The 18,002-nt window shown below is 38.9% G+C and overlaps 1 protein-coding gene across 7 annotated transcripts in view; it reads right to left on the bottom strand.

Moving 5' to 3' along the window:
* The window catches only part of RBMS3 (RNA binding motif single stranded interacting protein 3), a 1,057,118-nt gene that overhangs the window by 370,783 nt on the left and 668,333 nt on the right, over positions 1 to 18,002 (bottom strand). For all 7 annotated transcript variants that reach the window (XM_073003441.2, XM_078377327.1, XM_073003440.2 and 4 more), the window contains one exon: positions 7,281 to 7,372. In XM_073003441.2, coding sequence (XP_072859542.2) covers positions 7,281 to 7,372 — 92 coding nt within the window. The remainder of the gene's footprint in view (positions 1 to 7,280; positions 7,373 to 18,002) is intronic.

Here is an 18,002-nt window from a genome sequence, read left to right as displayed (position 1 = left end):
AGAAGCCATGGTCCACAGAGAGCTTTCAAAGCATCAGAGGGATCTCATTGTGAAAAAGGTATCAGTCAGGAGAAGGGTACAAAAGAATTGCCAAGGCATTAGATATACCATGGAACATACTGAAGACAGTCATCATCAAGTGGAGAAAAGATGGCACAACAGGGACATGACCAAGAACTGGACGTCCCTGCAAAATTAATGAAAAGACTAGAAGAAAATTGGTCAGAGAGGGTGCCAAGAGGCCTACAGCAACATTAAAGGAGCTGCAGGAATATCTGGCAAGTACTGGCTGTGTGGTACATGTGACAACAATCTCCCGTATTCTTCATACGTATGTCTGGGCTATGGAGTAGAGTGGCAAGACGGAAGCCTTTTCTTACAAAGAAAAACATCCAGGGCCAGCTAAATTTGGCAAAAACACATCTGAAGTCTCCCAAAAGCATGTGGGGAAAAGTGTTATGGTCTAATGAAACCAAGGTTGAACTTTTCGACCATAATTCCAAAAGATCTGTTTAGCGCAAAAACAACACTGCGCATCACGAAAAGAACACAATACCCACAGTGAAGCATGGTGGTGGCAGCATCATGCTTTGGGGCTATTTTTCTTCAGATGGCACAGGAACCTTAGTCAAGCTAGAGGGAATTATGAACAGTTCCAAATACCAGTCAGTATTGGCACAAAACCTTCAGGCTTCTGCTAGAAAGCTGAACATGAGGAGGAACTTCATCTTCCAGCATGACAATAACCTGAAGCATACCTCCAAATCAACAAAGGAATGGCTTCAGCAGAAGATTAACATTTTGGAATGGCCCAGCCAGAGCCCAGACCTGAATCCAATTGAATATTTCTGGGATGGTCTGAAGAGGGCTGTGCACAGGACACGCCCTTGCAATCTGACAGGTTTGGAGCATTTTGGCAAGAAGAGTAGGGAAATATTGCCAAATCAAGATGTGCCATACTGAGAGACTCAAACCTAAAAAGGCTTAGTGCTGTATTAAAATCAAAAGGTGCTTCGACAAAGTATTAGTTTAATTTAAGGGTGTGCACACAAATGCAACCATATTATTTCAGTTTTTTTTTATTTTTACTTCCCTCCACCTAAAAGATTTCAGTTTGTTGTTCAACTGAGTTGTACAGTTCATAGGTCTCATTAAAAGTGGAAAAAGTCCTGAAATGATTTATCTTTCTGTTATTTTTTAACATCACAGACACTTGACATTTTAACAGGGGTGTGTAAACTTTTTATATCCACTGTATCTAGGACTTTTTGGTTTTAAGAAAAAGACGAGTGAAAGGAAAAGGATACATGAGAAAAAATCTATAACGTTATGAACGCCATGCAGAAAATGAAGAGGGATCGCTCCCCACGGTTCTCTTTCCCTTTTCGTTTTCTGGAAAAATAATCAGGCACATTCATGGACATTTTCAATCAGAGATCAGATGTGGGGAAAATTAAATCTAATTCATTTTCATTGTGGAAGGAGGTTGGGGGAGGAATCATCATAGCAGAGAGATATACTCCATCTTCATATATTCTACAGTAGTACTAGGGTTCTCTAAGAAATTAAGTTGTTTTCATATTTACCATCAATGTTTGACAGCGTACAAGTATTTAGTGGCTGTAGAAGTCTCATAAGTTTGAAATATGAAGTTTTGCTATTTATTTTGGAGACAGACAAAACAGAATCTGTTGAATCTGCTTTCAATAGAGCACGCCACAAAATTATATAGGGCAGAACTGCTTTTGGGGCAGGAGCAGTATTAATTACTCCCTTTATGGAGTTCATACTTAATCATTTCTATGGCTTAACTGTCCATTTAGACATCTTCATAAACTCTATCCTGAATGGTTCTTATTATGTACCAAAATATCTAGCATTAAGTGTATGTATTAATAGGGACATTAAACCAGCCTGATACTATTTTCTATGTATTGGAAAAAGAAACTATCCTTTAGTTTGACTTGGACCATAAACCAGGTACAGAAGCAAAAGGTCCCTGCAGAAGAAGCCCCTGTAATCTATATACTGAGCAGACTATATGCAGTACTCTCTCAAAAAGAATTACTATACCACCTCATCAGGGTTCTATATAGCAAACATGGTAAAGAAATTTCGGAACTTCAACCACTTCTGTAGAGCCAAACCTCTGGACTGTTCACTGGGCAAGAATTATCACAGAACAAGAAAAACTATCTATAAATCACAATTTGGTTCTCTGGGGGAAAAATAACTTATTTATTGCAGCTGTCCACATCCCATAACAAAAAATAGGACCATGGACCCAAACTACAGCATTGTGAATCTTTCTGATTACACAGAGAGCCTGAGCTTGGGCTTCGTGGCACTGATAATTTTTTGGCAATACCTCCTTCTACACTGGTTCTGTTCATCGCCAGCCCTGCTGGACCCGGGGCCTCTACGCTTCTGTGGCTGCTTTGGTCACTAGTTTGCCCCACTCCTAGAACTGCCACCACAGCTGACACCGCACCAGCAGCACCACAGCGGACACAGGGGAGGCAGAGGTGGCGGCAGCACCACCAGCAGCTGATCCTCCTTCACGTATCCCACTGCGCATGCGTGTAGGGGGGTGGCAATCCATATCCGCGGCCCAGTTGCACAAACAGCAGCACACGTGGGGGGCAAATGGGCTTTTTGGGGGTGAGTGAGTGCAGGGGGCAGGAGGTCTGTCTTGGTGGCCTGAATGGGCTTACGCCATGGACCAGCGCCGGGCCTCAGACTGGGGGTTGACAACCTCTGCCATAGAGGACCCAAGTTACCTCACAACAACTAAAATTATAGAACAAAGGTTTTAAAAATACTATATAAATATAATATTAAAAACAGTTAAAGATATATAAACATTAAAAACCATCAAAAAGCAATTTCAAAACATTTAAAAACCTGCAAATAACTAAAACAGCAATTAACCACTTGTATGGAGATAGCCTCAAAATCAGCACTGATTTCAGCCCCTTCCTACATTCCAAATGAGAAAGGAAATCTGAAATCAAGCAAAAGGGACATCTAGAGCATAAAGTGACTTGCTCTCGTTATTCTTTTCCAGGTGCCAGACAATGCCTGTGCTTTTAGTATTGCCAGAGGCAACACTTTTCAAACTACTTTACCCAATCAAACTAACTTTCATCTCTGACATAACTATTTTATTGATTTCTTGTTGCTTTTATGTAAGCTGCCTACAGTGTCATTTCTTAGGAGGAAGGTATGATATTTATTTTATGAAAAAAAATCTCATATGTATATCCCTACTGCTGAATGCAGAACTGCCATATGTAAGAATAAAGCTACTGAAATAAAAAAGATTGAAATTAGTTACAACTAACCTCAGATCCATTCATTTTGATCAGGTTTATTAGTGGGCAAAGTCTGGATCCAACCAACTGTAATTTATTGTGACAGTACTGAACATTTGTTCTTTAATTTCTGTCTAGCACAGCATAATGAAATAAAGCACCTAACATCCTTCAAAGGCTATTCTCCAAATTGTAACATTAAAGAAGGACAACTTAGATCAACAGGAAGGTGTCTGACCTCCAACAATTAATTAAACAGATACAATATGTAAGTAATTTAATTTGGGATTTACCCATTTTCAAGGGGCAAAGGCTACAGAGGTTAGAGTTTCACCAACTCATGGACACATAACAGAGAAAGAGAGTGACAGATAGACGAGGCAGTGGTTGAGAATGAGAGGAAACAAATCCACTACTTAATCGGGCAATTTTGAGTTCCAGCAACATAAAATGTAAACTTTCTAGTATGTGCCACATAACACATTTTCCACTGCATTTATTGCCTGAGGCAAAATGATTCAAACTACTTTGGCTAATCAAGCTAACTTTAATGGGGAGAAATTGCCAAAAGCCAATTAGAGTCAAACTACTGAGTCCATATGATTTACAGAAGTGTTGATTTATCATTCAGTAGTTAATTCAATGGGCCTCCACTCATTCGGATCAGCAGCTGGCTTTAGGCTACAACCTCCCCAACCTCAACACCTTATATTCTACATCGGCCACTCCATTTGTAATGATGGCTTTTCCACCAAAGGAATTCTGGGTGAGGAAAGCAAGTAAAGAAAAGTGAAGAAATGGGTGCTGAAATATTGGAGAATATAGCTTCTGCTACAAGCTTTGCTCAGAATCACTGCTGCTCAATAACTTGAAGCCATATCCTCTTTTCTCAGGGGAGCCACCAACTTCAATCTTCATTCATTCTGTTTTTTGATCCCTTTATTAAAATGTAGATAGTGCTTGCTGCAGCCTAGTTTATAGTGACCTTTTGAGACTTAATTAATATTGGGAATATGTAACATAAGATTCTCGGGTGAAGAAACTACAGGAATTCTAAATTGCATCAATATTTCATGTTTCTACATTAAGATTCTGATCCTGGCTGGCATAACCATTCAGCAAATTCATGGCTTATGGCTCATTTCCATCAACAGTCTTTGAAACAGTTTCAAACTTTTGTGGTGAAAATGATCCTAAGAAACAAGAAATACACTTTTAGGAAAGGTGGATCAACAAGGCAATACAATACGAACACAGCTATACACATCCTGGTGCCCTCAAAATTTTTGTATTTCAACTTCCAAACTTCTTGACAATTGGCACTGCCATTTGGGAATTACAGTCCAAACTATCTGGATGCCACTTAGTTGCCTACCCCTAGATTAACAAATGTTAGCCTTTAGAGGGTATTTAATCAAGAAGCAGTCAGCAATTGCCATTAGAGATGGGGACAAATAGTCATTTTGGTGAGTTATCCTGCTTCGTGATCCATCAAGGTTGACGAAGCATGAACCCCATGAACTGATGAAACACTAATTGATTTGTCGGTTTGTGGGGGGGGGGGTTAAACAGCCAGAGGCTGTCTTTTTAAAAAGTAAGCAAAAGCAAAGCATGCTGCTTATATACCGCCCCATAGCGCTTCAAGCACTCTCTGGGTGGTTTACAAGTTAATTATGCAGGCTACACATGCCCCCCCCCGAGAGCTGGGTACTCATTTTACCGACCTTGGAAGGATAGAAGGCTAAGTCAACCTTGAGCCGCTACCTGGGATTGAACCCCAGGTCATGAGCACAGTTTTGGCTGCAGTACAGCAGTTTAACCACTGCGCCACGAGGCTCCTGTGACTCCTCTACCCCCACAGCCTGCCCGCCTTCCTTCTTCCCACTACCCCTGTTGCCTCCCTACCTTGGCTGTCACAGTCTGCACCGCTGGCACTGCCACCACCTTCCACAGAGGTGTGTGCCACAGCAGCCTCTGCAGTCACCATCCAGCATCCGACAGGTGCATTCATCTGCACCCCTTTCTATCATAAAGCATCTAAAACTGTATTCAATAGCTGACAACTAAAGGGCCATCAATCTGTCTGTCTGTGTGTGTTATTTTCCTTATTAAGGTAATGTAAGGTAAGGGGCGGCTGGGATAGTGGTACTCTCGGAGGGGGTGGATTTGAACGGATACATTACAAATCAATATTTTTCATAATAATTCTATTCATGCTTTTTCTAGTAATAGTTCCACATATCAGAAAGAAATATAAACAGTGAGCGAGAGGGAAAAATCAAATTCAGATAGATATATTGTTATTCTAAATATTGATTATGTAGTTGATAGTCTTTATCCATCATTTATTCTGTCTCTTCTGCAGCCATACAACTATGTATCAGTCTGCTATTCTATCTACCTTGTAACCATGTATATAATTGCGACCAAATTTTCCGATGGTCTTTTTTCTTTTTTGCATCTAGCCAATCTGACAGTATGTCAGTTTCTGCAGTTTCAAAGATTTTATCTATCACTTCATCTATTTGCAGTGTTCTAGGTTCCTTCCAGTGTTTCGTAAAAACTATTCTTGCTGCTGTTATAATATGAATAGCTAAATATGATTTTTCAGAGTCTAGTATATCCAGCAAGATATTTAATAGGAATAGTTCTAGTACCATCAGTACTGAAGTATCTAATATCTCTTGTAGCATCTGATTCACTTTACTTCAGTAACTTCGGGCATCTTTGCACATCCACCACATGTGATAAAATGTTCCTTCTTTCTATTTACATTTCCAACATATATTTGAAATTTGGGTGCTTATTTTAATCAGTGTTGTGGGGGTCATGTACCATGTGTAGAACATTTTGTATATATTCTCTTTAAATACAACAGATTTAGCTAATTTTATATTTGTTTTCCAAATTTGTTCCCATTGATCCAGTTCAATATTATATCCTACATTCTGTGCCCATTTAATCATACATGCCTTTACCACTTCATCTTGTGTTTCAAAATCTAACAGAAAAATTATGTAATAACTTAATACATCTTCCCTCTGATTCTAGAAGAATTCTGTCAAAGGGGGTATTTTCTAAGTATAAGCCCTGTTGATTATCTTGATAATAATTGTGATCGCGCCCACCAATCCATTTTGATGCCTTGATCTACTAACTCTTGTTGAATTGTTTAAAATCCTCAGTCCTGTTATACCATAAGAATGCATGCTAGCCCCATTTCAAATCATAACCTTCTAATTTCAAGAGCCCTGTATTTTCCAATGTTATCCACTCCTTAATCCATACCAATGCAGATGCCCTATAGTAGAGAAGCCAATTTACGAGCCCCATTCCTCCTCTTACTTTTTTGGTTTTGTAAATGCTTGTTTTTAATTCTGGGTTTTTCCCCTGCCAGATCAATTTAGAAAAGAAAAAAGCCACTTTCTTCTAACAACATTTTTCTCAGAATGCCCATCAAACAGCGGAACGGTGCTAGCTTTCTTGAAGTTCTAGTACTTAAACTGTCCCTATGTCCCAACCATTTATGCAACAAACACAGCTCTTTTCATTTCCAACACTGCCACAATCATATTTAGTGTCTAGATATTAGTCTTCAAATAACTTTCTGCAACTTAAAATAACTCCTCACCACAGCATACAAATGCACTTGAAACAACTTGAGGTGTGTATGTGTGTGGAATAGAGGTGTGTGTGTGTGTGTGTGTGGAATAGAGGGAGATTATTATAGAAGAAATGAACACCACAGCTCTGCACCCTGCATTTAGGCCACAGTCATCTTAAACACCACCAAACCAAGAGGCAAATAAATCAGTAGAACCAAATGATTCAGCAAATAAATCAAAAATTTAAAAGAAAAAGCCTTAGGAAGGAACCATCCCTTAGAATCCTTCCAACAGAGAGAAGTATCGTAATAAAATGAGGGAAAGAATAAATAATCAAACAGTATTCATATTTTGATCTTACCTTTGCCATCTGGGCTTGAACTCCATTTGCTTTAAGAGATGCTACAGCTTTCTGTGCTGCTGCTGGACTGTCAAAATCTACAAAACCATAACCTTGGAGGGGAAAACATAAAAATTTTAATTAGTACTTTCAAAGAGTATCCTGGTCTATCAAATGTTTGCCAGTTTTGCATGTAATGTCATAACAGCTACCATGTTCCTTGTCCCTTTCATCTCTACCACTCTGAAATTACTGACAGCTCAGCGATACTTCAAGAAATGGAGATGTGCCTCAGCAGCATTCAGGTCAAGTAATGTGCAAGATCGCTTTATATTACCAGGTCTGATCACTGGTCCATGTAGACCAGTATTTTCTGTTCTGCCTTGGAACAGCTTTCTGGGATTGCAGGAAGCGATTTCCCCCCACAATCTGCATCCTGATCCTTACTATCAAAGGTAAAAGTGATTGACTAGGGCAGTGATGGTGAACCTTTTTGAGCCTGAGGGCCTAAACTGCAACACAAAATCAACTTATTTATTTCAAAATGCCAACACTGCAATAAAAACCTGAATGCTGAGGTTTTAGTTTAGGGAAAAAAAACTGCTCTTGCACTGCAAAGGTTAAATGCTTTCTCTCCCCCCCCCCCCAATGGGTGGTATTAACAAAGAAATGCTTCCTAGTCCTCCACTCACCCATTAGGCTAGACCGGTAATGATCGCCATTGCACCCCTCCACTGGACCACTGCACCAGCAGAGGGGAGTGCCAAAATGCAGGATCAGAGGATGGATAAGTATTTCTCAATGATGACTTATGGCTTGCATGCCCACAGAGAGGGCTCTGTGTGCCAGCTGTAGCACATGTGCCATAGGTTCGCCATCGCTGGACTAGGGAGTCTTCAACATACAAAAGTACATGCTATCCTACTACTAGGCTAAGATCACTGTCCTAATATATTATTTTCTGAGAACAGTATCTTTTGGGCAGAGCTTGAAAAATGGTTGTAGTTTGTTTTGGATCACAACCTTCAGAATTTGCCAGCCATGTGGACGGAAATTCTGGGATTTGTAATCTCTGTTTACTTGTGGATACAACCACAACTTGGAAAAGTTCATTTTCACATTGCAACTCCTAGAATCTCCATCATGTCCAGTGTCCATGGTGCTACACGGTCCTGGGAAATTCTGAAAAAGCAACTTTTCCAAACTCTTAGTATAATTATGATCCTTCTGTGGAACCTTTTCCACCAGTCCAGCAAACATTTCATCCTCCCCCCCCCCCCAAGTTAGCCACGTACTTTCCCCCTTCTTTACTAACTATTGAATTGATTTTTTAAAAAATTACTTTTGAAATGGAGCAAGCACTAGCCGTCGTATTCAAACATACTTTGTGCCTTTAATACCCTTAATACCTATTTTGTGAATATTTTTTGGAACACACATAATGTGTTTCTTGGGAAAAGCCCCTGCCTTCACCTACGCCTCTTTGTAATCGTTGCTGCAATCCATTCAGCTGACACCAACTTGCCTGAAAGCTATAATAATATTACTACTAAAATGTTGATCATTTAACAGCTTTGGGGCAGACATCTCTATTTACTAGTTCAATATGCATTAATACAGAAGGCAGCTACAAATACGTTGTTGCATTTAAAATATATATATATCACAAAGCTTCCGGCATTAGTCAAATAGAGAGGGAACAGAGAGGCCAAGAGGGAGAGAGAGAGATGCAAGTACCATAGAAAAATTATAAACATGACAGGCAATAATGATAAGAAATAATTAATTCCAGTCCATATGTATTGATGATCTGATATTTTGCAATAAAAGTGGTCTCTGATGATAGTAGGGGGTGCTTACAAACACACTGTGGGAAGACACCCTTCCTGTTCGTATAACTGCAGCCACTGCTAAAAGCTCTAACCAAATGTATATTTATTTGGGACTAAATCCAATTAACTCAGTGAGTCTCATTTCTGAATATGCACACATGATGCTGCAACCTTAAACACATGAGCTAGAGCCAGCCCCATTCAAGGCCCTTGTGTGAAGACATGTTGTTGTTGTGGTTTAGTCGTTTAGTCATGTCCGACTCTTCGTGACCCCATGGACCAGAGCACGCCAGGCCCTCCTATCTTCCACTGCCTCCCGGAGGTCTGTCAATTTCAAGTTGGTTGCTTCGCAGACACTGTCCAGCCATCTCATCCTCGGTCGTCCCCTTCTCCTCTTGCCGTCACACTTTCCTAACATTAAGGTCTTTTCCAAGGAGTCTTCTCTTCTCATCAGATGGCCAAAGTATTGGAGCCTCAGCTTCAGGATCTGTCCTTCCAGTGAGCACTCAGGGTTGATTTCCTTTAGAATTGATAGGTTTGTTCTCCTTGCAGTCCCGGGGACTCTCAAGAGCCTCCTCCAGCACCACAATTCAAAAGCATCAATTCTTCGGCGGTCTGCTTTCTTTATGGTCCAGCTCTCACATCCATACATCACAACAGGAAAAACCATAGCTTTGACTATTCGGACTTTTGTTGGCAAGGTGATGTCTCTGCTTTTTAAGATGCTGTCAAGGTTTGTCATCGCTTTCCTCCCCAGAAGCAGGCGTCTTTTAATTTCGTGGCTGCTGTCTCCATCTGCAGTGATCATGGAGCCCAAGAAAGTAAAATCTGTCACTGCCTCCATATCTTCCCCTTCTATTTGCCAGGAGGTGATGGGACCAGTGGCCATTATCTTAGTTTTTTTTTTTGTTGAGTTTCAGGCCGTTTTTTGCACTCTCCTCTTTCACCCTCATTACAAGGTTCTTTAATGCCTCCTCACTTTCTGCCAGCCGAGTGGTATCATCTGCATATCTGAGATTGTTGATATTTCTTCCGGCAATCTTAATTCCGGCTTGGGATTCCTCCAGTCCAGCCTTCCGCATGATGTATTCTGCATATAAGTTAAATAAGCCGGGTAGACAATATACAGCCTTGTCGTACTCCTTTCCCAATTTTGAACCAGTCAGTTGTGAAGACATGAGCAAGATTATACTACAGATTTGTATTATGTAGGGTAGGTGAGGAAAAGCCAGGATCACTATCTAGGAACTAGATGTGAAAACCAGAATTTTCTGTGCTTTCTTAATTATCACAGATTTCTGCCCCTGCTGACACAGTGACATCAGAGACTTAGATGTGATTATTTTATTTTATTTTATTTTATTTTATTTTATTTATTTTTTATTTATTTATTTATTTATTTATTTATTTATTTATTTATTTATTTATTTATTTATTTATTTATTATTTGATTTGATTTGATTTGATTTGATTTGATTTGTATCCCACCCACCTGGTCTATAAGACCACTCTGAGGTTCTTTCTTTGAGATACCATAAAGCCAATACAGTTTCAACAAATGTAATTATATTTTTAAAATATAGATTGTAAACAATGTTCCCTCTAAGCTATGCAGGTGTGTAGCTGCACAGTGCTGCACAGGTTCCACATACCCACAGCCAGTGCTGCTGCCCATTTGGTTTTGGTCGCAGCTGTAATCCTGTGTGCATGGGCCCTGCCCCGCACTCATGGAAAATTAGAGGGAACATTGTTTGTAAAGGTATGTCAAAACTCCCTCAATATCCCTTTTTTGATCAAGGAAAAGATATAATAGCTCCAGCCTCCTATGGGTACGGAAGGTTATCTAGATAAATTTCAATCAGTTTTTAGCCCTTAATTTAATATGAAATGGTCTTAGTTGCTTTGAAGGATGGACAATGTTGGTGACAGATGGGGCAATATGATCCTGCTCATCCTCCTTGACCTCTCAGTGGTTTTTACTATCTCACTGGACTATCTCCGCTGTTTGAAGGCAAGAGACACAGTATAGTGGTCTGTTCCCACTTTTGGGGGTGGTATCAGATAATGGCATGTAAACATTTCTTCTAGACTTCATAGCAACTGTGCTGTGGGCTATCACAATGGTCTGTTCTAAACCCCATACTTCTATCTTCTCTACAAAGATAGTGGGAAAAGTAATTTGTGGTTTGGGGTTGAGGTATTAGCAGTACACTTGTAAGACTCAGTTTTATTTTTTCAGTGTCATTTCAGATGGGTAAAGCTGTTTATATGATGAACAGTGTCTAGATTCCATCACAGGCTCAATAAACCATGAAAGAAAAAAAAAGAAAAAGAAAAAATAAAGAAGACAAAAATGTTGTGGCAACTTAAAAACTGTTACAGTACTGCCTCGACTTACAGATGTCCCTACTTACGACCATTTCAAGTTACGACCAGCTCTGGCTGCACAATTTTGCTTCTACTTGCGACCGGAGCTTCCACTTACGAACAGAAAAAGGCAGGGGGAAAAGGCAGGAAATTCAAATTTCTAACTGTAGGTGGAGACACGGCTGCTTCTTCGTAGCTCATTCACCCCAGCAATTAGAGAGTGTGTGTCATTGTCGGAGGCTTGGGACTGCCTCCTTCTGCTTCTGAGAGAGAGAGAAAGAGAGAGAGAGAGAGAGAGAGAGAGAGAGAGAGAGAGAGAGAGAGAGAGAGAGAGAGAGAGAGAGAGAGAGAGAGTGTGTTTGCAGAGAGGCTTTGGGCTGCCTTGTAAGGTAAAGTGCTTTAAAAATTGTTCTGGGTGTTTTTGCAGCATGGTTTTGAGCTGGGGGATTATGTTTCTGTGCTGTGATGGGTCTGGCAGGGTTTGTTTGTTTCCCCATGACCCATTTCCAATGGGTCATGGGGATTTTTGTTGCTTTTTTGAGTGTTTTTCCCCATTTCCGATGGATCTTGGGGGGTTTGGTTGCTTTTTAGGGTTTTTCCCCCATTTCCAACAGATCCTGGAGGGGTTGTTTGTCTTTTGGCTTTTCCCCCCATTTCTGATGGGTCTTGGGAGGGTTGGTTGCTTTTGGGGGGTTTCCCCATTTCCAATGGGTCCTGTATGCTTCCCTTGCTTTTTCCTTTGTTCTATTTGCGTTTCTGACCTGGTCCCTTTGTTCTCTGTGCATTTCCGATCTGCTCCATTTGTTTTCTGTTCATTTCCAATGGGTCTTGCACTCTTGATTGCTTCCCCCCCTTCAGCCGGGAGGGCTTAATTGCGTTTCCAATGAGTCTTGCAATGATTTATTATTATTTTTTGGTGATTTTTTTTCCTTTGGCCGGAACGGATTAATTGCATTTCAATGCATTCTTATGGGAAATGGTGCTTCGACTTATGGCCATTTTGAGTTACGTCAATCTTCTGGAATGGATTATGGTCATAAATCAAGGCACCACTGTATATTTTAATATGAGTTTTGGTGGACAAGAAAGGTCTGAAGAAGTTGACTTGTCCACAAAAGCATACATTAAGATGCCACAACATTTTTGTCTTTTTACCATTCAAAGATGAAGGTATATTTCAAAGAGGAAACAAATCTATTCTTTAGCACAAAACAGCTACTTAATCTGATCACATTGGTCTATTTTTGGGAGGAACATTCCTGTATTATTGCCAGATTATAGTTATTACAACTGACTCTTCTAGAAATATTGCCACAAAGATAAAACAGAAAAATTCAATTAGCAATATTTTAATGTTTTAATTAACATTTGTTTCTCCTCAATTGTATCTCCTCCTCTCTCCTTTTTTTTTGCCTTCTCGCAACATACTACAAAGAAGTAAACTTGTGATGCACAGCAGTCTTCAAAAATATTCTGTAAAGAAACTGTGAACTTTAAATTACTAAAGCTGGAATCCCCCAAACGCTTCTTATGAAACAGAGCTAATAAGTTCACCACAGAAAGAAATAATTGTAACCATGTTAACTAACAAGATCTGTGAGTCATACAGCATAATCTGAAGAATGTTTACTATAAAGTAACTCCCACTGAGTTCAATGGGACCAGCTTCAATCCATGTACAGTTTCAAAGGACTGCAGTCTTAGTTTCACATTCTCTGTGGTTAACTATGGAGAGTAAAGCATAGGAACAAAAATCAAAATGGTATCCTCTTCCATAATGATTATGGAAGAGGAGGAAAATTAAGATTAATCTAGTTGGTATGTTTATCTTGCCTCTGGTTCTCTTTGATAGTGGAAACGTTCCCATTACCTTTAGCCAATTAATATTTTACATAAACAAAAACATAAATCTAGCCCAAAGATGTAACAGTGTGATTAGAAATGGCCGGCTCATCAAGTGACAGAGTGAGATAGCTGCCACAGGTGGCAGATTTTGGGTGCCACTTCAGTATGGCAAATGATCAGTTTTATTTATTTATTTATTTATTTATTTATTTATTTATTTATTTATTTATTTATTTATCTATCTATCTATCTATCTATCTATCTATCTATCTATTTATTTATTTATTTATTTATTTATTTATTTATTTATTTATTTATTTAATATGCTACCTTTCCCTCAAAACTGGGACCCAAGACTGCTTGAAAAAGAATTAATCTGATTCTGCAATTAAAATTCCCAATCTGGTGTAGTGGATAAAATGATAAACTAGGACTCTGGAAAACAGAGTTCAAATCCCCACTTGGTCGTGCAAACTCACTTGGGGAGTAGAACTGGTAAAATCACTCTTTAAATATCTCACTTATCTTTAAAGCCCTATTAGGGGCTCTAGAAGTTGATTCTGACTTGACAGCAGAGAACACACACACACGTTATTAAAATGCAATTAAAATTAAACCACTTTAAAAAATTAAAAATACTAATGTCAGTTTACCTAAAAAGGGAGAAAGCTTTTAAAATCTGATGGTCTGAGGAAAGTAATTACCAAAGGCTTGCTGCTTCAAGGACAGAAAGGAAGTCTGCAAACCTAGCCTTGCTGTCAAAAAGTTCCATGGCCTGGAAGTTGTCATAGAGTAGGGCCTTTCTTAATCTCCATGAGATGGGCCTCTGAAGGTAATGGGACTATGAGAAGGGACCCTCCTACAAACCTCAAAGTCCTGGGAGTTGTGTATAAGGCAGTATGGTTTTTCAGACAGCCTGCACCAAAGTCATATAAAAATTTAGAGATCATAACCAGCAGTTTGAATTGTCCTTGGAAACACAAAGGTGCTAGTATAGCTCTTTTAGGGAGTTATAGGTTTCCTGTAACTGGTCCCTGACAGCAACATGGCTGCACTCTTTTGGACCAGATGAAATTTCCAAACAGTGTGTTGCATTGCTCCATCTGGGATGTAACTAAGGCATATGTACAGTGGTGTGCAATCATTGAGCAGAGAATCTGAATTTCCACATCAGGGCCCCAAATGATTTCCATTCAGAAACATCAATGGAATTGAAATATGGAAGAGAAATAAATATGGTTTGACCCACAAAAATCAATAAGCCCATCATAGCTAGAATTTTAGAAGTAAACAAAGCAAATCTAGTCCATTACATGAATTTCACTTCAATAACATTTTATTACTCTTGCCCTTTTTAGCTCATTTGCATTTCTCTAACTCAGCCAATCTCAACAAGGGCCTTATGGCCCCCTATGGACCTGGAACATTCGAAAGGCACCACAGGCTGGATACAATACTTGAATGAATGAATGAATGAATGAATGAATGAATGAATGAATGAATGAATGAATGAATGAATGAATGAATGAATGAATGAATGAATAACTTTATTGCAGTATAAAACCATAGAAATACATCTAGCACAGTTACAGGATAATACCCTGTTAACATAAGGGAATATCTACAGAGAATTCAAAATTCAAAGTTTAAAATTTTATTTTAGAATTTGAACCTTTTAATTAATCCATCTTCTTCGTATGAAACTTCTCAAATATAAGCAAAATTTAGCTATTTGTTTAGCAATAAAATACTTCACACACTGCCTTATAAGGCTCGTTATGCAATTTATACAATCCTGATTTGGCCTATACTTCTTTCATATTGTGCTTATGGCCCAAAAATAGTTGAGAATGGCTGCAACTGCTGTTTTCCTACCACATTTCCTAGGACATACAGATATTATCAGCAGCACAAACAATATTCCAAACTGAGGGAACAACTAGATTAGCAAAAAAAACTATGAGAAATACTATGGTTTTGGGACAGGCTGATTTGCATTTTTCCCAGTGACCACATGATGCAATAGGAACTATGGATCAGTCTGGAGTCTCTGCTCCATCCACAGTTTTTCCTCTTCACTGGGGGACTTCTACTTTAAAAACAAAAATGAATGCTTTCGCATTGATTCAGATGTGTGATAGCTTGAACCAATGCAGAAAGGGATGATGAACTGCATATGTACACACACACAAAGTACCTTCCCCCTCACTCCTGCTATCTTATGAGAAATAAAGAACAAATACACATATAAGGCAGAACCAATATACACTCTCCTCAGCAAAGCCTTTTTCTCTTCTTAATTTTTTTAACCAGGTTAAGAACTGAGAGCAAAGCTCTCTGTAAGCTAAAGGTAAAGGTTCCTCTTGACAATTTGTCCAGTAGTGTCCGACTCTAGGGGGTGGTGCTCATCTCCATCTCCAACCCATAGAGCTAGTGTTTGTCTGAGGACAATCTTCCGTGGTCATGTGGCCAGCGCTACTAGACATGGAACGCCGTTACCTTCCCACCGAGGTGGTACCTATTTATCTACTTGCATTTTGCATGCTTTTGAACCGCTAGGTTGGCAGGAGCTGGGACAAGCGACGGGGGCCCACTTTATCACGTGCATTCGATCTTATGACTGCAGGTCTTCGGACCTTGCAGCATGGAGGCTTCAGCGGTTTAACCTGCAGCGCCACCACGTCCCTAAAGCTCTCTGTAGGAAGCTATTAACTAAGAAAACTATTAAGAGAGGAAGACACTTGCTAATTTGCTTATTTGAACTGCGTCATCTGCAGGGTTATAAGCAGAATTGCAATCAAACACTTTGATTTAAGTGTAGCCACTTAAATCGAACAGACCCAAATTCTTCAGGGCGACTTCACAGAAATTGTATTTCCCTTGCTGTATAGTTTTGCTTTGAAACTCAGTGCTTCCCAGCATATCAGTTTTGATCATTCCAACACTGCAATGCCACAATCCATTTGGTTGCAAATGCCCTGAAGACCTCAATTATCCTACCATTACAGACAATTTCATGAATGTAAATACTTACAAATGAAAAGGGATTGAAGCCTACCATGAAGACAAACCACACACAAAATAAAATTAAAAATAAAAAGAAATCAAGTTTTCAGGAAATCCAATTGTCTTGCAAACAATACATATAAACATTTAATAAAGTAACCCAGTGACCCCTGTGTTGCAAGCAGTGGTACAGCAGAATGGTGAGCAAGGCTGCCAAGAAGCAAATTGTCCTTTATAAAACAGAATGAAACACATTCTGCCAAAATAAATAAACAAACACTTAACAAAATAAATGCAACTAGCAATTCAAGGGGCGTATAAGAGTCAGTAAGTTTTATAATTTACATTCAGTGACTGGGTGAACAATGTGACCTAATACTTATCAGAGATAGGCTGAGGATGATCCATTTTGATTTTCAGGCACAAAGAGCGAAAAATGGCTTATTCATAAGAAATTCAAGTTTGAAGAGTTATCTTCATCAATACACATCATATATGGATATGAAAGCTGGCCAATAAAAAAAGCTGACAGGAAAAAAAATTCACTTGAAATGTGGTGCTGGATGAGAGCTTTGCAGATTCTCTGGACTGTCAGGAAGACAAGCAAGTGGGTCCTGGATCAAATCAAATCTGAGCTATCTCTGGAGGCAAAAATGATGAAAGTGATGCTGTCCTACTCTGGATACACCATGGGAGGGCAGGATTCTCTGGAAAAGATGATGATACTGGGAAAGGTTGAAGGCAGCAGGAAAGGAGGAAGACCAAGTACAAGTTGGATTGACTCTATAAAGGAAGCTAAAGGCTTGAGTTTGCAAGACCTGAGCAGGGCTCATGAGGACAAGATACGTTGGAGATCTCTCATTCAGAGGGTTGACTTAAGTCAGAGGCACTTTGACAGCACATAACAACAGCAACAACAGCTCTTTCAAAAAAAATGTCAAGTCAACACAGAGGTTGTTGGGTAATAATAATAATACAGTGGGGTCTCTACTTAAGAACGTCTCTACTTAAGAACAATCCAACTTAAGAACAGCTCCATTTGCTAAATTTTGTTTCTACTTGAGAACAGAAATCCAAGATAAGAACAGGAAAAAAAAACCTTTCCTGCTCTTTTTTTAAGGTCATCTTAGGTTAAAAAAATTCTCCTCCTAGTGGTAGAGTACGTATTAACCAGCTTTGCATTAGTTCCTATGGGAACTAATGCTTCAATGTACGAACGCACCTCTACATAACCAAAAAAAAAAAAAAACATCCAGAACGGATTAATTGGTTTTCAGTCCATTCCTATGGGAAATTTTGCTTCAACTTAAGAACGTTTCAACTTAAGAACACCATTCCAAAACGGATTAAGTTCTTAAGTAGAGATTCCACTGTAGTTTCTATGGACGGAAAAGAGCAGATACGGATTAAATGGTTTTCAATGCATTCCTATGGGAAATGCAGATTCAACATAAGAACTTTTCAACTTGAGAACCACCTTCCAATACGGATTAAGTTCTTAATTAGAGACCCCACTGTAATAATAATAATAATAATAATAATAATAATAATAATAATAATAATAATAATAATAATAATAATAATAATAATAATAATAATAATAATAATAGTTATTGTTATTGTTGTTGTTGTTGTTGTTGTTGTTGTTGTTGTTATTATTATTATTATTATTATTATTATTATTATTATTATT

Source organism: Pogona vitticeps, chromosome 6 (assembly GCF_051106095.1).
Source record: "Pogona vitticeps strain Pit_001003342236 chromosome 6, PviZW2.1, whole genome shotgun sequence".
NCBI lineage: Eukaryota > Metazoa > Chordata > Lepidosauria > Squamata > Agamidae > Pogona > Pogona vitticeps.
Note: the sequence above shows the minus strand (reverse complement) of the source record. Positions and strands in the feature narration are given on the sequence as shown.